This window comes from Scatophagus argus, chromosome 14 (genome assembly GCF_020382885.2).
Source record: "Scatophagus argus isolate fScaArg1 chromosome 14, fScaArg1.pri, whole genome shotgun sequence".
NCBI classification, from domain to species: domain Eukaryota; kingdom Metazoa; phylum Chordata; class Actinopteri; family Scatophagidae; genus Scatophagus; species Scatophagus argus.
The window spans coordinates 12172096-12198324 of record NC_058506.1 but is presented as its reverse complement, the minus strand read 5'-3'; the positions used below and the strand labels follow the sequence as shown (position 1 = coordinate 12198324).

The following is a 26229-nucleotide window of genomic DNA, read 5'->3' as shown; positions in this document are numbered from 1 at the left end:
TGGCTTAGACTACTGTGACCATTCATTCACTTTGTGTGGTCACTCCTTTTTATGAGGGTAATAAAAACAACATTATGAGGCCTCTCCAGTAAAAGTCTCTCCATGACACTGAACCTGATGTTTTCCATTCACATAGCAGCCTCTGATAATCGCCAAGGATGACATATTTTGCCATCATGTTCTGGCATTTAAAAATACTGATTGGCCTAACGGAAGCTTTGTAATAAAAGGTCAAATTTTTAAACTTTGAAAGGCCATTGCAGATACATCACCAGTCTGGTTAACCATGATGATAGATGTTTATTGATTCTGCTAGAGCTCCTGCATCTTTTACCTTTGTTTGTGTGGGGAGTGGGGTGTATCTGTGTGATGCTTATTCATCATGTGAATAACTTGCCAAAAGCTTGTTAAAATGCATTTTCACGTCTTTCTTTACTGTGTACTGTCATCATTCTAATTTTCAAACAAAACAATTTCTAGGTGGAAACCCACGAGGCGTGTTTGGCCTGGCTCTGGTGCAGGGAGAGTGGAAGGTTTATGTGAGTGGTCTGCTGGATCGTGAACAACAGGACTGGTATCTGCTCAACATCACAGCCAGTGATGGCCTGTATGTCGCTCGCACTGCAGTGGAGGTTACCGTCATGGATGCCAACGATAACAGCCCCATCTGTAACCAGGTCAGGGATACAGACAAATGGAACTGGGTGAAATAAAAACATGCAATGCAAACAAATATAGAGCAGACTGTGGAATCCTTTGTTCTCCACAGTACTCACATTCCCATCAGTATTTTGTCTAAAAAATGGGAAAAAAAATACATACATTTTTAACACACCATGATAATACAGTCAATGAACAGTAAATATTTACAAATATAGTATAATGTGACCCTAGACTTCTAGTTTAAAAGTGAATGATTTATCAATGGGGGAGTTTTTGGGTGAATATATCTGAAATAAATGATTTTAGTGTGTAAAATCATTTACACTATCAGAACAGAAGTGATTAATTAGCCCCAGTATCTTTGGCAATCTTCAGGGTGGCTTAGCTCAAAAAGTTATTTTGGTGAATAATTATAAAATTTACATATTGCATGTATTTCTTTCTGAAAGAGTCAATATGTGGGGTTGTAGTACAACAGTATTTGTTCAGTCAAAATATTGATTGTCTGTGTACAATATTACAAACTTAATGGGAATTCATGCTTTATACTGTAGAGAACTCAGGGAAGTGCTGCAACAATACTGGAACTTGCATATAAACTGGCTTTCTACATGGTGCTTTTATGTACTACGCAATATGTTAATAATCTAGAAAATGCCAGCAGTTAAACACAGAAGAATCGTGCTATTTAAATTACCCAAATGACAATATTTACACAAGCTAATAGCATAAATCAGTGATTAAAACCAATCAGTTTAAGCTTTGTGCTGATTTCTAATTTGAACACTCATCCTATAGTGTTAATAATCATATCTCTTTATATTTTGCAGTATTTTGCAAATCTTAAGTTTAACATAATTAGGTGAGAAATTTTGTAACAATCTTACGAATTCTCTTTGAAGTCTTTTATGTCTCCTTGTCCGCCTATCATATTCTTTCTGCTCTCAGACAAATCAGACCTTGCAAGCACAAAGTGGTTACTCTGGCATTACACGGTAGCAGGAACTATGTTCTTAGCAAATTATTCTCTTATTAATTTTTAAGTGGCAGCAGTAGTAGTCATAGTAGTTGTACTTGTTGCTCTTGTATTAACAAAAGAAGCAATACTTAAAGTTGTGGTTGTGGCAGCAGTCATTGCAGAATTGCAGCAAGCGTGAGATATGCTTCACAGTTTTCCCATTGTACTGGTCTGGCCTGAAATTGCGAGGTCACAAAATTCATTTCTCAAGGCAGTGGAGGCAGGGTCAGAAAAGGGCACCTAAGTCTGTTCTGCTCGGTCTATCAGCAGGGGATAAAGGATGCAGCTCTCAGTTTTAATGTGTTTTTTTGATGCATGGACAGATGTTTTTCTGTTTTGTTTTGTTTTTCAGACAGTGTGGTTTCACTTTGTGCTTGTATATCTGCGTGTGTGTGTTGTGCCAGGCGGTATATAGCGCATCTTTCCCTGAGGACATTCCCACTAACAAGGGCATCTTGACAGTGGGTGCAACAGATGCTGACTCAGGCTCCAGCGCTGAGATCCAATATTCTCTGTTTGGCATCGGGGTCGAAGATTTCTACATGGATGCAAACACTGGTACATTCAGTTATTATTTTCCATCAGTTTCAGTCAAAACAAAATATACACCACAGACCTTTTCCACAGTTTTATACACTTTTCTGTTTGTGTCCCAAGGTGAGCTGCGAACAGCCACCGTCATGGACCGAGAAATGACGCCCACCTACAAACTCATTGCCCAGGCAACTGATGGAGGCGGGCTATTCTGCCGCTCTGACATTTCTCTCAAAGTGTTGGATGTAAATGACAATGCCCCCTCTTTCTCCTCTACTCATTACCTGGCTAGTGTATATGAGAATGCAGCCCCCAAGGCATTGCTTACTCGGCTGCAAGCCAGCGACCCTGATGAAGGTAAGTTGCTGTGATGTTCTGCTGTTTCATGTTGGATGTATTACACATCAAGCAAGGATGGGGCACAGAAATGCAATCATACATACACTGAATACAGGGGAAAGATGCTATGTTACTTGACATTCAAACTGTTTTACTTGTGGGAAACATACTTTTGTTCTCTTCAGGTTTTAACCGTACAGTCGTCTACTCTCTGGTGGATTCAGTTGGTGGGTTCTTCTCCATCGACCCAGTATCTGGGATGGTGATTCTGGAGAGATCTCTGGACAGAGAAAGCCAAGACTCCTATCGTCTTCGTGTCCAGGCCACTGACCAGGCTGGGCAACTGGGGGCGCTGTCCTCACAGGTCGCTGATCACAGTTATCATGCGTTTTCTGTGTTATCTGTTCTGTGAAATCAGATACAGAGTACTTATGACAGCCTCTGAGTAATTACCATCAATTGTTTCTAAAAACACAAATAAATATGATTATCTAGTTAAATCATTTTGCCATAAGAATGTAATTCAAATTTGTAAGATACATGTTAGATTGCAGATTAGCTGGCCATGGTTTCATCCACCTGGTGATGCAATCTGTATTTCTGTCCATACACATGGATAAGAGAAGCCAATGAATATAAACATGTTGTTTACTGAAGAGATCAGATAAAGAACCTCGTAGATTTAATCAAGATAAATTATGCAGTGGGTGAGAAATATGGGAAAGGTGACAGCTTACAGAGGAAAAGGCCCAAAGACAGGCTGAAACATTTTTTGTGAAGTCACAGCTTTATTTTAAAGCACATTTTTGAAGCTTCCTCCAAAAGGCAGAAACAAAGTGACTAAAAGAAAAACACGATTCTATTGAGCAAAAACAGCATTTATCTGACACAGTAAATCATTTATCTTGTGACTAAGAAATTCTCTCTCTGGCTTTGGTAGACCCAGTCTTCAATTGATTTTTGTCTCAATCTGCAGTCTTCTTAGCAAAGTCTTTAGTATATGAAGCTCCTATTACTGTATGATTACCCACTGAACTGTCATGGCCTGGAGCAATGCACACAAATGAATTGCTGGGGAGTCCCATTAACAGTCTTTTCTGTCTCCTTCAGGTTGAGTTGACCATTTTGGTGCTGGATGTGAATGACAATGCTCCAGTCTTCCAGAGGAGGGACTATGCTGTTACTGTCCCTGAGGATGTAGCTGTGGGAGCCGAGGTGCTGCGAGTGTTGGCCACAAGCGTCGATATTGGACCTAATGCTGAAATCACCTACCGCATCCGGTCGGGCAACGAGTTAGGAAAGTTCACCATAGACCGAAACACAGGTGAGTGGAGGCTCTTGTATTGTCAAGTATTGTATTAAGTTGATTCCCATGCTTACTGTACTGTGTGTGTGTGTTTTAGGCTCTATTTCTGTGGCTGACGATTTGGACTTTGAGGTGTGTAAGGACTACTACCTCACTGTTGAGGCCTGGGACAGTGGGAACCCTCCTCTCAGCACTGCTACAATGGTAACCATTGAACTCATGGATGTCAACGATAACGCTCCAGCCTTCAGTCAGGACATCTACAATGTTCTGGTCAGCGAGGATGCGTCCGTTGGGCAGACAATCACAAGGGTAACATTCAGTCTTAATGTGACTTTATATTGGTCTGTTTTTACTTTACTCTCTTTCTCATTAACTTTTCTTTTGCTCTATATGTGTGTTTATAAGGTATCAGCAGAAGATTTGGACAGCCAGGTGAATGGGCGAATCACCTACTCGATCCTGAAAGGTGACCGTAACAACCACTTCTGGATTGACCCTGTAACGGGACTGCTCAAAGTCAATAAGCGGCTCGACAGAGAACTAGTAAGGATGCATCTTTAAGTACAATATCTTCTAAACAATCAATAGTAATTTTATGGTTCATGAGCACAGCCAAGACAGAAAATACCAAGTTGGCTCAAGGTCAGCAAACAATGACGTCTCATATTATGCAAGTATAAGCAGCAAGAGTGCTTGCTGTATTGTCTGATACATACAGATGCTTCTGCACTTTCTTTTTTCTGCTCCATTTAGGTATCCAGGTACACTTTGTCAGTGCAGGCGTTCGACAGTGGCTCTCCTGCCATGTCCTCCACTGTAACATTGAACATTGACATCTCTGATGTTAATGACAGCCCCCCTGTATTCACTCCTCCCAACTCCACAGCTATCATACAGGTAATACAATCTGTATGTCTTTATTTATAGTTGTGTTTTCATGCACATCTCAACTCCTATGTCTCTCTCCCGCTCTCTCCATACTTCCAGCTAAACCAAGCTGCTGGCACCACCCTGCTGAAGCTGTCGGTCAGTGACAAAGACTCTCCTAGAAATGGCCCTCCCTTTGAGTTTCGCATTGTTTCAGGAAATGAGGGAAATTTCTTTTCCTTGGACCAAACTGGAACTCTGATGTCCAACCGTGTGTTTGACCCTGAAGCCCCCAGAGAGTTCACTCTTGAAATCCAGGTTAGCGATGGGTGTATTTTATAACCACCACAGGTTCAGGAAAAGTTAACTGACAAATGCATTTTGTGAGCATAGTTGCCCACACATTAGGAGCTGCACATTACTCACACAGTCTCTCACTGTTAGCTAGTAAGTTACACTATTAGAGTCTTGGGTTTTAAAAAGTAGCCTTAGAAAAGGACATTTATGTGATAGAAAAGCTACTCCAGTAAAATGGTAGCACAGAAAGTGTCTTTGCTTTAATACTGACTGCTTCACAAGGGCAGACTGAAATGGGTGAAAACTACACTAACTGCATGCACTTCATCACATTTTCTCCACTGGAAGAGAACCATAGAGGCCATTGTCTCAGGTTTTCTTGCACACTAGGCCACCATAGAAGTACTGTCATGAGTTATCTACTACCGCATAATTTTTGTGTCTTTTTTTCCAACATGGGGACGACTTGGGCAGTAAAAGGGTCAGATAAAAGTGCTTGTTGAATATAGTGTTAAGTTTCGGATATTTTTGCTCTACATGTCTGATTTACCGATTGTTGAATACCTTGCAGAAGGTGTCAGGACTATGGTTAAACAGTGGACCATAGCTTAGAGCAGAGCACACAGCAAAGATAATGTAACTTCAGGCTTCAGTTTTTAGGATAGATTTTACTGGTGCCAGTGATGACATTGCTTAATATCCTTAATATCCTTAATTTCCTCAGTGCCAACTGAGACAGGAAGCACAACAGATCTTTTTTAATCACCTGAAAATTAACCATTGCAGTCACCACATCATTATTTAAATGAGTTGCAGGCTAATTGTAAATTATGTCTGTATGTTTGCAAAGAGAATTGTTCACGTTTAGCCTATATATTCTTTTGTCAGGTCTGTGACACGTTTTTGTCAGGATTGTGATGTAGCAGTGTATGGTGCTGTACTATTAGTGTACTAAAATGTATCATATTTTATTGACTGCAGTGGTGCCCCCTGAGTCCGGCAGTGCAGCTTCAAGTTAGAATGTTTATTTTCATCCATATTCTTTCTTTTTTATTGTTCAGCTATTCAGATGCCAGGAGAGTGAGTGTAAATGCAGTCTTATCATATGACCCTCTTATAATCATCTTTATGTCATAACCATCTTAACACAGTAAGAAACTGTACCCAAAGGCCAAATTAGACTTCGCTTAAATCAAATCAGCAGAGCTTGACCTCTGTTTCTGTGTTCTTTGTTTTTGAATATCTTTCTCTTAGGCAACTGATTCTGGTAAGCCAAGTCTTACCTCTTCCTCCTGGATATTTCTGAGGGTCATCGGGAACAGTCAGTATAAACCAGCCGTCTCTCGTCTGGAAATCTTCATCGTCATGGTAACAGATACTTTCCCAGGTGGTCCGATTGGTAGGATCTATGCAACTGACCGCGACCCCAATGATGTACTGTCATTTACCCAGAAGCTTCAGCCCAAGAGCATGTTCAAAATAAACAGACAGGATGGCAGCATCGTGGCTCTGCCGGGCCTGGAACCCGGCAGGTACACACTACACCACACAAGCACATACTTTGGCACACATACAGGTGAAAAACTGGTTGATACACCACATTTCCTCATCCTCTCTTAGGTACCAGATGAATGCCACAGTGAGTGATGGGCGTTTCGCTGTGATAGCCGATGTGTCAGTCCAGGTTGAGCAGGTGACGGATGTACTACTGCGTAGCGCCCTGACCTTACGTTTCAGCTCACTGTCCCCAGAGGACTTGCTTGGTCGCTACTTGAGCCAGATTAAACTAATGTTACGGGGACTAGCCGGCTGGAAATGGTCTCCAGGACAACAGGATCCCCTCCACATACTTAGTATACAGCCAGTGACAGGGACATCCGGTGTGGACCTGCTTCTGGCCATGGAGAGCCCAGAAACATCCGGCAGCGGACGGATGGGTGGGTTCTATTCCCAGCAGGAATTGTCTGCAAAGCTGGAGGAAGCAGCAGAGCGCGGCCAGATTCGAGGTGTTTTAGCTGGTGCCGTGGTGGTGAGCAGTGCTTGTTCCGGGGAGCTGGAGTGTGGAGACAGGGTGTGTGAACGGACACTGGCGATGGAGGGTGGCTCGTCTGTCACCTACAGCACAGAAAGGGTCAGCTTAGTGTCACCAAGGTTCAGCACCACAGAGATCTGCACCTGCCCTGGTGAGGACTGCACCCATGCTTGCCCTTGCAATCTAAATAAGCTCACATTGTCACTGTTCTCGATGCCTGCCAATGCTGCTTGTCAAAGTACATCACCAGTATTGGTCATTAGTTCTGATATAAAAAATCTGTGAAATCCTAAAGTGTCTGAGTTTGTTGGTATTTTGCTACAGGGACAGTTTTTTTGTGTTATTTTTTTTCTGACTTTGTTACCATATTTTCTAGTATTTGAATTAATCTCAAATCACAGAACTGGTGTAATATTGTCTAACTGATAAAATACAGATGACAGATTTTATGCTTTCAAAGATATATAATCAATCAGTAAAGTGGAATGGAAAAAGGAATTATTCATCTATTATCCTAGAGGTATTGTTTTGTAATATTTCTGTGTTTGTCCGTTTCCCAAAAGGAGGGACATGTCCCACTCCTGTGGAGCTTTGCGAAGGTCAGTCCTGTCCAGCCGACATGCAGTGTGTCCGTTCTGGTCCTACAGCACCATCTGTCTGCCAGTGTCAGCCTGAGAGACTAGATGAGTGTGCAGGTAAGATCTGACCGTCTCTTATACCTAAAGTTAGGACCACTTATGTGTATCTGATCAGGATAGAGGAGTAAATAAACATTTAGCAAGGATTTGATTATGTATTATATGTCTTTTTTCCGTGAACTGAAGCCTTTCCGTTCTACTTTTAATCCTGCATTTCCATATTTTTGTGAATACGAAGGCCAAACCTCTCTGAGCTTCTCTGGAAACAGTTACATCAAATACAGAGTGACAGAGAGTGGCCAGAGTGGAGAGATGAGGCTTGGCCTGAGAATCAGAACACTTCAGAGAAGAGGAGTCATTATGTTCACACGCGTTAACCCCTGTACCATGCTCAAGGTAACCGCACTTACATCCTAATGCCATTGTTTTCCAGTGCCAGGTATACTCTGAGAAGGATGTACAGTCTTTAAGTGGTTGCATCATTTTTAAACATATTGTTGTTCTACTTTCATTCCACAGATCGAAGGGGGTCGACTCTGGTTCCAGTTGGACTGTGACAACACCCTTGGCATTATGGGTATCTCAGGCAGACCAATAAATGATGGCCTCTGGCATGCTGTTGCCTTGGAACTGACTAAGAACTACACCCTCCTGTCACTGGATGACAGCTATGTGGAGCGTCGGCGAGCAGCACGAGCCCCTGTTCGCCTCTGGCCTCTGGCCCCAGATTCATCCTTTTTCTTTGGGGCCCAGGTGAGACCACCAAACGGACAAGGTGAGAGACCAAGTCCAGGGCCAGGGAGAAGCCAGGGTGGCCCAGGTGACCGTGGAGCGAGGGCCCCACCGAGAGCCCAGGATGGCTTCCAGGGCTGCCTGGGCTCACTGATGCTAAACGGTAATGAGTTGCCCCTCCAGAACAAGAGGAGCCGCTACGCCGAGATAGCCGGGCTGAATGAGGTCAAGTTGGGCTGCGTGCTTTACCCAGACCCGTGTGTCAGTCAGCCCTGCCTCAACGGAGCCATCTGCAGCAGCCTGCCCTCTGGAGGTCTGTTCAAACGATAATATGAATGTGTGTGGGTTATGCTGCTGTGCACATGTATGTATTTACATGGGTTAAATAAATATCGTCATGCTAAACAAGTTCACTCACTTTTTATACCTTGACGGTTGATTTCTGCATTTCAATTTTTGCCCATTTCTAATTTCATGGCCCTTTTTTGCAGTATGACCATCAACTGTATATATTTCATTCTTGTCACATGACATTTACTGGATTTGATATTGATGTTATTTATTAATATTTAAGATTATACACATTATTATTTGAGACATTTTAAATCTCTCTCCAACAGGCTTCATGTGCAGTTGCAATGCTGGCTTCACTGGGGGGCGCTGTGAAATTGAATTGACATCCTGCATGCCAAATCCCTGCCAGAATGGTGGGGACTGTAAGCCTGTAGGCAGTGGATTCCTCTGTGGCTGTCCTAGAGGACTCGGGGGACTTATGTAAGATAAAACCTGCAATCACACACACACACACATACATGCATGCACATTTTTAAGCATTAATTACTGATGAATGGTCCTTCCTGTTTACACCATATGAATGTTAGGTTAGTGATGATTTTGAGTCTTTGACATCTTCATCTCTCCTCTCACACACACTCACACAGGAAAGAACATGTGTAGTGTAGCCAAACACACACACACATACATTCATTAGCCCCCATTAGCACTATAGCACCCACTGTGTTGTTTTATTTGTTATTGTGAAGACAAATGGGTGTTTCTAATTTAATTCAGTATAATTTCGGTTGAAAAGCCTGTAATCATTCTCTAGCTTCCTGCTTAATTACAGCTCAGTAATTGCCTTTGAAATAACCTCTCTGCTCATGTGGTTGTTCAATAGAGCCACCACTAGAGAGCAGTTTCCCCTCAAAGCACAACATGCTTCTGATTTTTATGATTTTGACGAAGTTGTATTAAATTCAATGTTGCTGAATAATTTACATTTCTTGAGCCAGCAGCTTGTTTAAATGCGATTAGAAAAAGCAATCAGCCATTGATTATAATTGGCTATGAAATTGTTTCTCCTGCAGATTGACATTTTAGATTGCTCACACAGATATATTTACATTTAAATAACAATAAAATCTATTCAATTCTAAAATTCCTTAAAGATGAAAAGAGCTGCAATTTCGACTCATATGACACAACTTGGCAAATTCATGAATTTTGCTGATGCGAGTATAAAATATTAATTTTCTAAAATATTCATTAGTGAATATTATGGAGCAATTTACCCAAGCCTTGTTAATTAAACTGTTTATTCTTAATGACTCACTACACTTTTATTATTTAAACCAAAACACTGAATGCACAATGAAGGTTTCTTCAATACTCAGAAGTGTTTTTTTCCCCCTTTCAGACCTCTTGTAAAGCGTTTTGAAAATCCTATCAGGAAAAAAAATAATTGAAAAGAAAAATACAAGTGTTTTCTATCTTGCTCACAGCAGGGCACTGTGTTTCAAATGACAAGCTAAAATGAGCATGCATGTGTGTAGAATAAAATTAGGTTTATGAAGTTCTTCTGTATTTTTCATGTTTATCTAAGAGTTTCTCTCCATCTCTGTGTGTGTGTGTTTGGAGTCAGACATATTTCTACCAAAGAATAATGCCGGGAAAATAATGCCTTGATTTAGAAAAAGAAAGGCCCATTGAGCGGATGATCTCGATCTTGCCTTTCTGCCTTTTTAACTCACTGTCATGCTTTCATCTTTTATTCTTCTCTTTCACTTTGATTCCAATCAACCTAACCACTCCCATGCATAGCAATTTATTCCTCTGTGCCTTTCCAGATGTGATGAGGATGTAAATGAGTGCGACCAGAACGAGTGTGAAAATGGAGGAGAGTGTGTCAACACATTCGGGTCATTCCTCTGTAACTGTTCAGAGGGGTACGAGGGTCAGTTTTGTGATGATCAGACACGTGGTGATCCTGGAGATGACACACAGGTATAGTATGAGTAACATTTTAAACTTAATTTATGCAGGAGTTAATATTACAGATTGTACACTCAAGTACAATCCCTGAAGTACAAGCGTTTTGACTTGCTTTTTGCACAGTCAGCTTACTCCTAATGGGACTTGGCATACTTAAGGAAGCTGTAGAGAATTTTGAGTGTGCAGTGGCCTCCCATGAAGGTTTATTCACCAGCTTGTTATATTTGTCCTCGCAGTGGATGAATGAAACTGCAGTAATGGGTAAATCACGGTTTCCATTTGAAGTTGTCATGCTCTTGACTTTAGTCATGCACTATATACCTCATACTGGGACTGCAAGCCCAGTGTAACACATTTTGAGAATAAAAGTGCTTCCATTATTCCCTAGAACACTTTAATTATCCAGTGACCATAGTTGACAGTGCTTATTAGGCTGCTTTCAGAACCAATAGATACATTGTTTGGTTGGTTTGTTTTCAGGACATTTGAAACCATCTATAGCGGGAGATAAAGCTGCATAAGTTATCTTTTTTTACTTGAAGTTACTCATCACATATTCTATTATAACAAGAATCCATGGAATTAATGATTTGTTCCTTACTGCAAGACCAGAAATGTGATATATATTTTTTTTGGAATCCTTTTCAGTAATGAGTAGATATAAATTAGAAATGTATCCAGCATGATACAAAGTGTCAGCTCATTAATCAAAAGATGATTATAAAATGCTGGTGGTATTTTCATCATATGATGTCTTCATTTACATTTATCTCCCTCCTAAGAGTACTTGTGGGTGGATGGTCAGCTTCACTGTATCTGCGTGCCCCACCATCAATCATGCATATTAACTACCGTTGTCTTCGCTGCCCGGGTGATTTTAAAGGAATGTGTGTTGCAGCTTGAGGGGGAAATGTGTGCTACAGACTGAGGAAGGAAAAGACCAATTTGTGGTTAGACACCTTGATAACCAACAATTTACAGGAAATGTTCAATCATGCCAACTGGTGCAGTTTTCTCAGCAAGACAGAAATATATGATTGTTCTTTATTGTAAACAAAAAAATCTCCCCCTCCCCCATCCACATTTTTATGATTGTTTTCTTCATGTTGTCCAGGCGGAGCCCCTGTCTTACGTCGGACCAGGAGAAATAATTGGCATTGGGGTCCTTGCCTTTGTCATCATTCTCCTACTCATACTCTTCATCGCCTTTAGGAAGAAAATCAAATTTAGGAAAGACTCTGACTCAGGCCTGGGGACTCAGGCTGTGATGGGTGTGTCAGCCATTTCCACAGAAACCAGCTACATGCTGCACAAAACTGGAATGGGGGCAGAAGGGATTGAGTTTAAAGCTGTGCGTGTGTCAGGTTCACCGGGGACCACAAGCACCTATGGTGAGGTGGTAGGTAGCACTGGAGGGCCTCCCCAGGTCATGGTACGTCCAACTGCCCACTCTCCTCTACCTGGAGGGCTCAGCAACCAGGGTATGAAGAGTGGAGATGGTGACAAGACCACTTCCAGTGATGGCAGTCAGGTATGCAAAAGTGTGTATGGCCTTCATTAATAGTTATGATTTATTTCTGTGTCTCCTGTTTAATAACATGACCATCACCTTATTGGACTGGGAGATCTTGTCATGGCAGTTTTAGTTATAGTCGCAAAATAATTCGAGCAGGGCAGTAGTTAAAAAAATAATAATAATAAAAAAAGATCTCCAAAACCTATTAATATTATCATAAAATATACTAGCAGTAAAATTAAATAAAATTCCCAGGCCTCAAATCAATTTTACATCATATCAATATTTATATCAGAAAATCTTCCGTCTCCTCACTTTGATAACGCTGCCCTTCTGTAATTCATTTCCTTTTATTATTTTATATTAGTACCTCAATTACCCTTATAAATTACCAACAGCACTGGCTTGCTTGTGAAAGCGCTCATAATGTCCTCAGGGTTGAATTATGAAAAAAGTGCTTCCATGGCAGGACGTAACAATGATGGAGTTTTGTGTGTGATAGAAAATAGAGGACAAGGACATTTTACTGATATTCCCATTATTACTTTTGAATGGCTGTGAGCAAATATATGATAATAAGCTTACATTTTTAAAAGTAACTTTTATTTAAAGCTACCATACGAAGGATTTGAAAATTCATGGCATATTTTAAAATATGTTAAATAATTTCATTAAATTTGTGTTTACCAAACATTACTAAACAGGAGTAAATATTTGCATTTTGAGAAGCATATTCGGCATACTAGACTCGGGAAATGGGAGCAGAATGATGCATGCGGGATTGACTCTAAATGGCCATGTTCATTATAAAGAAAGAATATGTTCACCATTGCAGATGCTCACTGATCTCTTTTAATAGTTGGTACTTTAGTCTTTTTTTCACTGCAGTCTTGTTCTGTTTCTACAGTTCAGCAGCTTCCTCTCTGACTTGTCTAATGTCCGAGGTGTGGCCAATAGGAGGGGAATCGCGGTGTGCAGCGTGGCACCCAATCTCCCCTCGGTGTCGGCCTGCCGCTCAGAGCACAGTCCAGCCCACAAAGTGTCCTGGGAGGGCGAGGAAACCAGGGAGGAAGGGCTGGAGCGGGTGAGAGATGAGAGAGAGGAGGAATGGGGGCAGAGAGCTTTTCAGTTGGAGAGAACACAGAGAGATAACAGTCCACAGGGTAAGACTGCAACCATGTGCACGCACATACACACACTGCACATGCATGCACAGTTTCTAACCTCTGATCAAAAAGGCACAGAGTACACAGGCCGTGAACTCATTGTGTTACACCCATACCATCAACTCCACTGAGAGAGCTTATTTCACAGTGATCTGGGCCTTTTGATCACACACATCAAAGAAAATAGCCCAGAGTAAGCAAGGGTGGTTAAGAAGTAATATTTTTATTTTGCTTATCATTTCATTTAAGTTTTACTATTTGCTTTCTGGGAGCAATAAATTACAGTATAACTTACTCTTCAGTTAGACTGCTGGAAATGCCATTATGTCAACTTGTATTGGGGTAACTCTCTTACATCTCCTGTGCGCTTCTGTTTGAATGGTCAGGGTAATCAGCCAGAACTGATGCCCTATGTTCTCGTCCTACTTTTGCTTCCAAAAGTCAAAATAAAAGTGACTGGAACACAACGAAAGTCAACTTCTCTGCAAAAGTTTTCTGCCATTTTATTTTTTTCCGCTCCAAGTTCACCTCACGTGTACCTGACTGAGCGGACAACAAACTGAGGGAGACCAGCAAGAAATCGTTGTCAGATAATTCAGCTTTGGTCTGCTGTTTAGCTGCCAACACTGTCAACATTGAGAGCACAGTTCACAGTATGTTCTCTGTCAATGAAATGACCAGGTTGCATTGCTAAGGTGCTAAGGTAGACGTCACATATTTCGATTCTCTGTCCAATCTGTTGTTTGAATAATACAGCCTCCAGCAGGAACTTCCTGCCTGTTAATTATTGATTTCTTCCTGTAGGAATGGGAAATAGGTTATTTTATTTTTTTGCTTCCCTGTTGAGTTTAGGGGTCGCAGTTACATCACAGTCCATTAATTGATATGTGACTAAGGTTACAGTAAACTAATATTGCGATTATTGCTTTAATGACTCCCTCGTTAAGTGCCAGTTTAATTAATCAATTGAAAACAGGTTAGTTATTTATTTATACCACCACAGCCACAAACAAGCAGAGCAATGAATAATGCAATAGATGGCCACAAGTCAATACATGAAGAAACATATTGGTCATTTTCTGTCACTACCTGCTGCTCATCAATAAATAAAATGCCATGAATAATGAAACAATTGCAAAAAAAAAAACTTTTTTCTCTCCCATCTCAGAATAACTATATCGATCTTCAGTGTATTTTGCAAAGAAAAAGTTTTGATAAAAGCTTCATGTCAGAATTGAATGACTGTGACAACTTGTACCTAGAAAAAGTCCAGAAAGCAATTTATGAAGATGTTTTGATTTCAGGTTGTTAGCATTAGATCTGTGTTTGGCTAGCTCAGTGGTAATAAATACCAAAATGTTCAAAACTGGTTGGCATGGAAAATTGTGCTAATAAATAATGTTGATTGTTAATTCATCTTAATTTAACATTATTAACTGAAGTAAAATGTGACTTCTTCGTGTCAGAATGTCAGGTGTTATTAGAATTTCAAGGTGAATGCCTGAAGATGACTCCTGAAGATTTTTTTGATGGCTTTTAAAATGGGAAAAGTGTAGGGGATTTAAAAAGTTTTTGGGCAGGATAAGAATGTGGTTTGGCTGAGTCTTAGTGGCGGGATTAGAGCAGGAACGGTCGGGTCTGTAACCTCAGGCATTGCTGCCAGCATTGGCACATGGCAGGGTAGTCACCGGCACAACAACAAAGGAGTGTGTGTGAGGAAAGGAAATAAATGGAAGAGAAGTGGGGAATAATAAAAAAATGTACTTAAAAAAAAACTCTAGTACAGTGAGAAGTGTCCCCTCACCTGCATGCTCAGATCAGTGACTGCTGCCGTGCTGCCTCTCTTATTTAGTTTGATTGATGGTACTGCCTTACTGCTCACATTCCCACAGGAGCATTTCACTTGTTCTGTACGCATTGGACCACGACCACCCAGCCCAGGCTCAAAAAGCAAAAAGTCGATGTCCAGACATCCTGGCCCTCATGCACAGAGTGTGGTTTTGGTTATAAGGTGGGCCAAGCCCTGACCACTATCTTGCAGAATATCTAGTGTAAAGCACTATTTTGAATCAGATAAGAGAATGCTAGAGGGTTTTTAAGTGTGTTTTTTTTTTTAAAAAAGGCTAAAACATTGTAACCCTAGTTCTACAGAGCTCTGCAGAGCCCTCTACTGGACTCTATGGCAATGCTTTCTGCCTGTCATGATCACCGGTTTGCCCTCTGAAATTTGCGTAAATGTAGCCTGTCTGTCAGGATGGCCTACCCAAATATGTGAGGACCCCGCCTTTTACAAGGTCTTGAAACCACTGTAAACTATCCTGAACCCTCTTCAGCAAGCAATGCAATAGCTGCAGTGTCTGTAGGTAAAGAGCTCTGCAACCTTTTCTCTCACATGCTTTGTCTTCTACTGGATACTATAGGTACAATGGGTAGAAACTGATAAATGACTCCTCTGCCATGCTCACCACACTGAACCTGACCAGTTTGGTCTCCTCATTCAGCCTCTTGAATGTACTGGGCAATGGATGAAATTAATTTGAAGAGCCCCTCAACAGAAATGGTGTGATAGCCCCTGGTATTGAGTCCCAGCCACGAGCTATCTGTAGCTAGGGATATCGCTTGTCGCAGCACTTGAATCACATTGTTCGTGTGGTTGATGCTGTGGTCCTGAAAGAGCTCTGGTGTTGATGGCCAGGGGGCAGTAGGTCAATGGGCTCCACACACCCAAATTGTTGGCCAACTTCAGGCCAAGTTAAAATATTTTGTTACTCTGGGGACGCCTCATCGAGCTGAGGCACACTGGTGTATGCTTCCTCCATCTGGAGACGCCAGAAGCGGTCCCCCTGCTGCTAGTGTTGAATCTGGTGCAGTGTTCGCACAATCTGCACAGGCTGGTGGCTGTTAGACACCGTTTTGTGCATGGTCTTTACCAAGGCATTTGAAGGAGGAGAGTTGGTCTGTCCAAAGGGAGGATGTGCACATGTGTAGTTCCCGAACCTGCAACTCCATCCATGGAGAAAATGAGATCAGTGGGCAAACATGCCAGTTGTTAAAGAGAAAAGGGAGAGTCATGGCCTTATATGTGGTGGGGTCCCTTTGTAATCGAGTAGGGGTCCTTGTATGGCAGGTTTCTTTTATGCAAATTTCAGTAGGTGAATAAGTGATGGGGTGGGATCATTACCATATGTAGTGAGATGGGATAGTTAATGGAGAATTTCACTTTAAGGAACAGAAACATGTTATTTGCCTCAATGCCTCAAAGTTTCTGTATTTACTGTGTCTTAATATAAGCAGCTGTACAAGAACCAACAAGTTTTTTATTAAATAAAATGAATATAAGTGATCAAAGTTTTGATTTAGATAACAAAATATTTCAGCCTTTCTGTGCATTCAGTGCCAATCATAGGCACTCAGTTTCACACATTAATGTTAATACTTTAAGTGAAAAGCGAGGCAGTGAAAAGTAAACTGTTTTCTTTTTTTTACTCTCTCCTATTTGTTCCACCTTCCAACATAAAGCCCCTTTAGTTTTGCCAGAGGTTACTTTTAATCACATCAGCAGAGCTGCCAGCACTTATTTCTGAGCAGCTTTATATTTCAAATTGAATTGTTGCTGTAGCCCATAAAAATGATTTCCACTCTGTTGGTTTGCTCTATCTCTTTCCCAGTTTAACACTAAACCAGGCATTTTATTGCTGCTAGTTTAGAGCACTTGGTAGAGTGTTGTACCTCACTCTTGGCTTGTCATACAGTCTTATAGACAGTCTTCATAGTAACTTAATCTAAAGTCATTAGGACACATAAGTATCCCCCCTCCTAAAAAACTGCAGCAAAGGAAAACAGTATCGGGAATCACACTAACTTGTAAACATCTTTTTATTTGAAATGTTGCCTTTAAAGACATACAGGTCAAAGTTAACTAGAGACCCAGAGGTTGGCAGCTTTCTCCAGACAAAAAATTAATCACACAGATAAAATGTCAGGTTTGTGAATTAAAGTAAGAGCTTTGATTACTGCTCTGTAAGCAGTTTGGACTGTATTTTATCCAATATACCTGCCATTTTGAGGAGTTTGTGTGGTTTAAATCTGCTGCTCCACTACACTAGAACAAGTAACTCTGTGGTCCTTACCCTCCATGACTCCTCCAGCTGGTGCAGACGGCATTTAATGAGCAGACTTGGAGTCACAGTGGGTGTCCTGGGATTTGGTGAAAATGCTGTACAACAAAACAGTTAGGGCAGCCTTTATGAATGGACCAAAATTCAATTTGAGTATACTGCAACTTAAACTGTCTTTAGGTGTTAATAGTTTTTTGTGTATGGCTCTCCAGCTTATTTTTAATCATAGCCAGCTAGAAAAGAAACTGATGAAGTGGAAGTAACAATATTCACATGCCCTTATGTACATTCAATGGGTTTGTAGTCGCTTTAAGCACTTCTCCTGTTGACATCCCTTCAGTCTGAGATGGGAAAATCCACAGTCCTTGTTTAATGTAAAAATGCATTCAAGTGCCAAATACAAAGCCTACCCAGTTGATTTGGCTAACTCATAAGCCTCATATTACCTTGGAGTCATGCCAGGAAGAGATCACTTCTCTGGCAGGATGAATAGAAGGAATGGTTACAGTCTTTAACTGTATGTGCAAGTAGGCTGTAGTATTATATTAAGGCAGACATTTGAATCTTTTATTTTGCCTTTAATTCTGAATTGATATGTTGATGATGGTTAATTTGTTAGTAATGCTTCCGCAACGGCTTTGGGAAATGAATATGTATCTGTGTTTGTGTGTGTTTGTACGTTAGAGCTGGTGGATGAGGTGGCATGTCTGTCAGACTCCACCTCTGAGGAAAACTCCCTCAGTTCATACACTTCTGAGTCCTTTGATGACAGTGGTAAGATTTAATTTAATTTAATTTTAATTTAAAAATAATAAAAAAACAATTTAATATTTGCATTTTCTGGTGTAATATATTTATGTATATTTATTCCCACCTCTTTTTTTTTCTTTTTTAACTAATTTACCACGGAAGGCCTTTAGTTTGTCAAAAGGAGAGAAAATCAATCAACAGTGCTTTGTATTTTCACCACCTGAAAAACAGCTGACAGCCACTGCTGTAGACAGAATTCCCTGAATGCAGGAACAGTCCACGTTGCACTTTTACTACGGCGCATTAACATAATGAAAAGCAAGACAATAGACTGATGTAACATAACAGGTACATCACTGAAACCAAATCCACACATAAAAATGCATCAGAATTGCACCTATCTCCACAGAAGGAAAAAAAAGGGTCTCGTTTGGTCCTTTTCTTTAAATTCTATAGAGTTTCTTTTTCCCAGATAACTCAATACCATTAACACTTCTCTTGAATTCTATAGCGCGTCCTTTTCCCAGATAACTCAATACCATTGATCTTTCATTTTCTAAGTATAAGAGGTTGGAAGCCAAAGACACTAATGATCGTGTGTGTGTGTGGGTGTGTGTTTTTCAGATAAGGAGCCCATGCAGATACTTTCTTTTCCCCCGTCTAATTACTGTAGCTGCAAAGAAAGGAAGCGCCATGTCACTTATAGGACACACACACACACCCACACAGACACACCATGAGCACATAAACGTGTTGGCAGGACTAACATGTCTCTGTCCTCAACACGTGTGCACACACATGCTCACACACATTCTCCATCTCATTTCAGTCACACCCAGCACATGAAACCTTAACCTGCACTGACATCATTATTGTTCTTCTTCTTTTCTCTTTCCGCGTCCTGCCCAGCCTCAATAGTGACAGTCATACGTCTCGTCAATGATGCTGTTGATGATGTTGAAAGTGAAGGTAAGAATATCCACTGTTAGCTCCCTTATCTCTTTTGTGTGTGTCTTCTGATGCTAAAGTGTTTGTTCAGTGGAGTAACACTCAGAAGTAATGTTCTGAATACAGCCAAGCTGCTCCTGTTCACACCCCCCGTCTTCTATTCAGAATAAAACATCCTGCTTAAATTTCCAATATTTTTGTCAGTTTCTAACACTGGATCTCTCTGTTTCAGTTTTTTTCCCCTTTGGTTTCTGTGTTGTTTGTCTCAGTCATTTTCTGACTTTCTCTTTCTCTCTCCCTTTGTAGTGTCGAACATGGACAAAGAACAGCAGCGGAACAGCCCTGGTGAGTGAGCTGCAAAACAAGTGAAAACATCTTATTAACTTACCATCCCTTTGGCTATATTTCTCAAGCTGTGATCCCCAAACACAACCTTTTGTATTCTTTACCTTATTTTCTCTGAATACTTTTATCAGACCCCATACAGCACAGTTTACCCCTGAAACTAAATGGAGTTTCTCATTATGTGTCCTGACTTCCAACTAGGGTTAGCGGGCTTCTCGTCATTGTCCGTCTTCATCTCTTAAAATAGAAGATTATGTCAACTGTAAAAACTGATTGAGCTTTATTTGCTATTAAATTTATGTCAGTCTTGACCTTTGCTTGAAAAAATCCCACTTTTTACAGTTTAGCAAGACCAATATAGTAGCAAAACTTTGTCAGAGAAGCATTAGTGTTAGTTTTTAGACTCTATCTAATACAACATTCATAAACAACCGTATCAATATATTGACTTCCAAATCATGATCTCCAGTACTTATATAATAATAAGATCATGGAAAAAAACAAACTGTGCATGTTAAATATGTCCACACAAAAGTCAGGAAAGGACAAGACATTACATGACTCACTGCTGTTTTCAATTTCTTCTTAAAACTGACATCCGTGTTGATCCCTGAAGTGATATTTTCATAGCCTTATACATTATAAGCCTTATACACAACAGTTTTCTTTAAGGCATCAGGTTTTAGGTAAATATTTTGTCTGACACTCAGAATCATGTCTGTCACTCTTGTGTGTTAGCTGTGAATATAAATATGTTGGTTTTCTTAAGGCACAAATGTTTCTCATATGCTGGACCAGACAGCATATTGGTCTCTTTTCCAGCCTCATCCATGACAGCCTGGCATGCATCCCATCCTCACTGTCTCTCACTGAGCACTGATAAACAAGCAACTCTGTTTAGAGTCAGGTTCTCTTCAAGCTCTTGTTTTGACGTACTAGATTGGGTTGCAGGACAGTAACTGGAGTTGGATAGGACGAGAAATTGTACTATATGTTATTGTTTTTTTACATTACATTTTCAATGTAAAATGTAAAAAAACAAGATTATAAAATAAAGACATTAGGTCAAACGTTATCTTTACAATATTCTATGCAAAACAGTCCTCTCACCACTTAATTATTTAAATATGCAAGTATGTAAAGCACACAAGTCTTTACTGCATATGTAACAGCTGATATAGCTCGATCAGGTTGGGTGTAGCACTCCTCACTTCAAGCAAAGCAAATCTTTCACCCCGGCCTTGTAGAGGGTCTCAGTGGATTTAAGGGGCACTTTGAGCCAAGCCTCTCATCTGCAAACCATAGCAGAGAAGAAAGAAGCTTCACACACACTTTCTTTTTCCACATGAAATGGGGCAACATGTACAGGCTGAACACCGACTTTCCACTCTTACCAAATGCATGGTTTTGCTTAGACAAAGATCAGGGCAGTCATGATCCAATTGCACTTGTCCTATACGACCCATATGTTTGTGTTCTCTGGCTTGTGCTACAGTCTTAAAACCAATATTAATTGGCTCATAGTTACCCAGTCTGTTTGTTCTCAGTTGCACTTAATTTACTTGGTACACAAAGCATTTTATTCTTTACCCAGAGCCAGACTGTGTTCATGCCTCCTTCTCTGCCAGGCTGGTGAAGCAAAAGAAGCTTTATTTCAGACAGACAGAACTGAATGATGAATGAAATTGTTGTCATAGCAGGTTGTTCCAAATAACCCAGTGGATTCAGTGCTTTTGTGTTAATGCAACGCATGTAAAAACACATATTTCTTATTTGAGTAATTCTACATTGACCCTCACATGTTTGAGCTCAAGTCACAGTATTGATGTCTGTTTTTCAGGAAATGTCATCTGAAATTTTGAGTCTCTGTTTGACATATTAAAGTTGCATGCACGAGATAACATGTTGTGTGTACATTACAGTGTGTCTGTATGTATACTTTTGTTTGTGTGTGTATTTGCCTGTTTACATGCATTGGTGCTAAATGGCTCTCAGCCAGCCTCCCTCTCTTGTTATCCAGTGTGTTTTCTTCCATGTCATAATTCACGTGTCTCTCTGCATTCAGTTGTTTCTATGAGAAGAGCATTTCATCATCAAAGGCATCCTGCCCCATGAGATATTTGTTTTGTTTTTCACTTCGCTGACAGCAAGTCGCCACCTGCAGTGCAAAGATGAGATTTCTGTAGAGTTCATCAAAGAGTACACTGTGGATTGTGAGAACATTAATTTAATTTTTACCCCTTAAACTTTTTTTAAAAAGCAATCTACCCAGAAGTAGGCATAATTTAACAGCATGACATGCGGTAAAACCCCCTACATTTCTTGTGGTTTTTAGCATGGCAATTTATTAGATATCTCTATTCACATGTTTCATGCATTATATACCAGGAGTAGGCATTACTAATGAAAGGTACTCTCCAACCCACACAGAGGATGACCCCCCTGCATTCTCTCACTTCATCAATATGACATTTTTTTCACTCACAACTCATTAACCCAACCATGCGTTATGTAACCTGCATGCTGTAGTTGATAGGATGTAGTATTAGCAGGGAGTTCTGCATCAGTCACATGCAACAGCATGAACTCAGAGGTAAAGGGAAAAAAAAAAAAAACGTGAATTTTGTTGACAGAATTATTTTGCGCATTAATAAATTCTAAATGAGAATCAGAAAGAGGCAGCTCTGCGGAACGCATAGTAAACCCCATAGTGACACACAGTAAGAAGCAGCCATTCACAAGCCTCCCGCTACATCGCTGACACAAATGCGCACGCATATACCCACAAGCATGCAGCACACACTCGCGCACACGCTAACAAGTTCTGATGCACACAACCAACAAGCAACACATTTCTTATGAAAATAAAAAAGAGATCAAGGGAGTAGATAATAAGCTGAAAAAAAATAACAAAGAGGAGAAAAATAGAAACAAACACAACAAGCCAGAGTATATACACAAGGCTATTCATTAATGTAATGAGAATTGGCCGACATTTTTCTTTGAGGTAAAGGAGTTTGTTTATTAGGAGGCAGTAAATCACAGCTCTTGGCACACTGGGTTAGTGATTTTACAACCAGGGGGCAGAGATGGAATCTGCAGTGGCTTGAGTAATTGTGAACATCTTTAGATCAGTCCCTCCAGTAGCTGATTCACAAAAACATATTTGCTGATGTTACCTCACTTGCCTCCTGTAGATAAGATTGCAGTGAGACTGTTGTTTGAGGAGGGAGGTGATTTATTGATGTGACACCTTTCACAGGCTGATCCTATTAGAAAGATAATCTCATTCCTTGCTCACACTGTGCAATTCAGAATGGCTGTTTGTAACTTAATACACACATTCAAGTGAGGAGGACTGCATGCTTCCATTGATTTGGCAGTACTAGTCTGTCCAGAGAATAAAGCCTCAGGCTCCTCACACAGTATCTTAACTCAAATCCCTTCCTTAACGCTAGGTTATCTCTCTAGTTGTTGTTTCATTAAAACATACTATTGGTCAATGAATATGTTCCAAACTGTTTACAAAGATTTTCTGTCCTTTTCTTTTCAGCATACCACTGGGAGTCTTCCAGTCAGACTTCGAGCTGGTTGTCACCGTCACGTTTGCGTCCGCCAGAAGTAGGATCCCATTACGACCTCAGTGACACTCAGCAGAACATCAGACGAGGAGGCAGCACACGGTCTCTCCAGCTGGACTACAGAGTGATGGGCTACGGTGGTGACAGAGGCCAAGAGCAGGGACGAGAGACCGAGAAGAGGACCTTCCAGTGGGAGAGGAATCAGTCGGGTAAGTGGGAGAGGAAACGTATCCTGGACAGAGAAGAAAAGAGACAGCATGACGGGGAAGGAAAGAACACAGGTAACAGGAGTAGAGATGTGGGGGCGCGCCAGGACCACAGAGACCGTCAGCAGTTACATGGCCATGACAGCTGCGACGACAGCTCCTCGCCTGTTTATGAGGAATACCGTGAGTCCAGTCACGACCCAGAGCGATATGAAGACACAGAGAGCCTTTATGACACTCTACCCCCAACCCGACCAGCCTATGATGGATACCCGTCAAGCCCCCCGGGCATCAACCTGCATCCAGCTCAACTCCTGCCCCCCCTCAGGGCATGGGACTTACAGACAGGGGAGTGGAGGGGATCGCAGGAGGCTCGCGAAGGACTCAGCTCAACCACTTTGGCAGGTTCAGGGGATGAGCTAGAGAGACTACTGAACCTGGTTTCACTCAGAGCCAGGAGAGCCACGCGAATAAACAGAGCCTCTACCAGATCTGAACCCACAACAGACTGGGATGGATTTAAATGAGCACACAAGACTGTTTCAATCGAAAAGATTTAATATTCCTATATAAACTGAAAAGAGTCAGCGACCCTCTCTGATCATACTTGACATTTATAACACTACTGTGTTGGTCCACCAGCTACAAATAATTAAAGAAGAATATTACCATATATACCTTTATCATCCAGCATTATTATCCCACTGTAAGCAAATACTAATGCACCACCAATCCCCTGGCTCATTTATAAGCTGGAGGGGAATAAGAAGAAATATATGTGTTGTGTAAACGTCTTCACCTGTGCTGCATGAGAGTTAACTGAGATTGGCTGTGAATCAATGCTATTACATTTATTATTTATAGAATCACCCGAGCGCAACATTTATTAACATCAAAATATGAAAGGGGCCAGGCTGTTTCTGTTTTAGGTGATGTCAGTCTATGTACATAAGTTATCAGGTATTCCATACATCGTTCTGTTAAATCGCACAAATACAGGCGCACGCACACAATTATTTTGTTAGCTCAAACAATGCATAATGCATTTCTTATTCAGAGATGCTATTAAGATTACCATTAGTTGATACCAGGAGATCTTTATTGAATACCCCCCCCAAACAAACCATTATTCATTATTCTATGATTAAATACAGCACTTTAGGATGGAACTTTATTTTAAACCTATGTAACTCATCCATAGTTTTGACCTCTCATACAGATTTGCTTATGAACAAATCCTCATAGTACTCTCAATGTACATTATGTACATTATTATGTATATACTACCGAAGCTTTTAGCAAGGCTTCGCATAGAATTAAGCCCCATTTACACCTGGTATTAACATGTGATATGAATTTTCAGACTTAATGTGCTGAAAGGCTTAGAGAATTATGTGGAAACACAGCTGTGAACAGAACCACTCGCCTAAAACTTGGCACACATAGTTGCCTTGTTGATAACAATGGGTAAATGCTGCTGTGCTCCTAGTTCACACTCACACACACACACACACACACACTCACTCAAAGGGACTGTGAATAGCGTTAAACTTAAATGTTAACAACTTTGAAAGGCAGGCACAACAAACAGGAGATAGGCAGGTTTCTAGGATTATGGATTGTGAACAAGCCAGACGCAATGTCTGCTGTCAGAATTACAGTTTCCAATGGAAACAGCTGTGCTGACCGACCTCTTGTAAATAAGACTCCTTGTGTGTAATTTGAAATGAAAATAAATGCCTTTTGGTGTGAGGAAAAACATGCACATATTACTCAAGGATGTAAACAGCAAACATTAAATACAGCAAAACTTTTTTGGACTCAAGGACAGACCATCCATATCAGACAGGGCATAGAGTACATGTATAGTGAAGATGTAACACTGTGATGGCTTTTTAAAGAGTAACATTGGTATATTTCAACCTGGACCCTAAGTTCCTAAGTTTTTGTGTCTAAGAAACTAATGTAATGGGAGCAACATTTTTTGCAATCAATACCGGATTGTATTCCAGTATTTCAGAGTGAGACTGAAGTCAGTCGCAGTCAGCAGCCGCAATATGAGCTGCGATGTCACCCGTCCCGGCAACTACGCAAAGGCACATCCATTTCATTTGCTGAGATTGTTTATATAAATGTCTGACGTTATTACGAAATGGATCCTTACAGCGATAGACCTTTTTGTTAACAAATAATATCCTTTTGTTTAACCAGAAAAACCTGCCAAACTAGTGCCAAAAGCCAAAGCTTGCAGAATGCAGTTTGTCACTCAGTAATAACCAAGAAGGTTATGGTGAAATTATTTTGTGTTTGAATGAAGGGTGTTTTACATTGATAAAATTGCTGCTTCTGCAAATGGAGTCTGCAAGTCTTTGTAGGGATCCTTTCCATAATGATGTCAGACAATTATAATAACAATCTGAATCTGTCAGTGGCAAAAAAAACAAGCACTTTAAGGAGACATACTTTGAAGGTGTGAAATGTCCAGGGGAGATTATGTTACAGCTCGTTTTACGGCTGTGGGCTGTAGCAGTCTCGTTCAGTACTTGAGAAATATCAAAAATTGTTGTCCCCATTGGTCACTTTACACAAAAACAGAGAAAAATTGAGTCCAGATTGAAAAATACCAAAGTTAAAATATAAGAAAGATTAAGAAATAAACTTAAGAAAATCCAAGGTCACAGTGAGACATAAAATGAAAAGTTCGATCAAACAATGCCCATAAAACCTGTTTTATGTTTTCAAAAGCCTTTGTTTTGCAAGTAAAAAGCCTCTCCAATGACAGCAAAGGAATGGATAGTAGTATTGTTTTAAAAAAAGAAAAACAACAACAACAAATAAATACTATAGCCACATACCAGGTTTATACAGGTCTTAACATGGCCATGACCAGGCTTGGTGT

At 40.6% G+C, this 26229-nt stretch overlaps 1 protein-coding gene across 1 annotated transcript in view; it reads left to right on the top strand.

The window, feature by feature from the left end:
* Positions 1-25476, top strand: part of LOC124070386 (protocadherin Fat 3) — a 62196-nt gene extending 36720 nt beyond the window's left edge. Inside the window, exons 31-52 of the mRNA XM_046410265.1 lie at positions 481-677; positions 2086-2239; positions 2339-2572; positions 2740-2918; positions 3665-3878; positions 3958-4172; positions 4269-4406; positions 4617-4760; positions 4851-5048; positions 6282-6559; positions 6648-7210; positions 7623-7754; positions 7936-8093; positions 8217-8742; positions 9050-9203; positions 10556-10712; positions 11815-12231; positions 13124-13379; positions 18185-18274; positions 19160-19219; positions 19505-19543; positions 23097-25476. Coding sequence (XP_046266221.1) covers positions 481-677; positions 2086-2239; positions 2339-2572; positions 2740-2918; positions 3665-3878; positions 3958-4172; positions 4269-4406; positions 4617-4760; positions 4851-5048; positions 6282-6559; positions 6648-7210; positions 7623-7754; positions 7936-8093; positions 8217-8742; positions 9050-9203; positions 10556-10712; positions 11815-12231; positions 13124-13379; positions 18185-18274; positions 19160-19219; positions 19505-19543; positions 23097-23857 — 5264 coding nt within the window. The 3' untranslated portion in view covers positions 23858-25476. The remainder of the gene's footprint in view (positions 1-480; positions 678-2085; positions 2240-2338; positions 2573-2739; positions 2919-3664; positions 3879-3957; positions 4173-4268; positions 4407-4616; positions 4761-4850; positions 5049-6281; positions 6560-6647; positions 7211-7622; positions 7755-7935; positions 8094-8216; positions 8743-9049; positions 9204-10555; positions 10713-11814; positions 12232-13123; positions 13380-18184; positions 18275-19159; positions 19220-19504; positions 19544-23096) is intronic.
* The last annotated feature ends 753 nt before the right edge of the window (positions 25477-26229 follow it).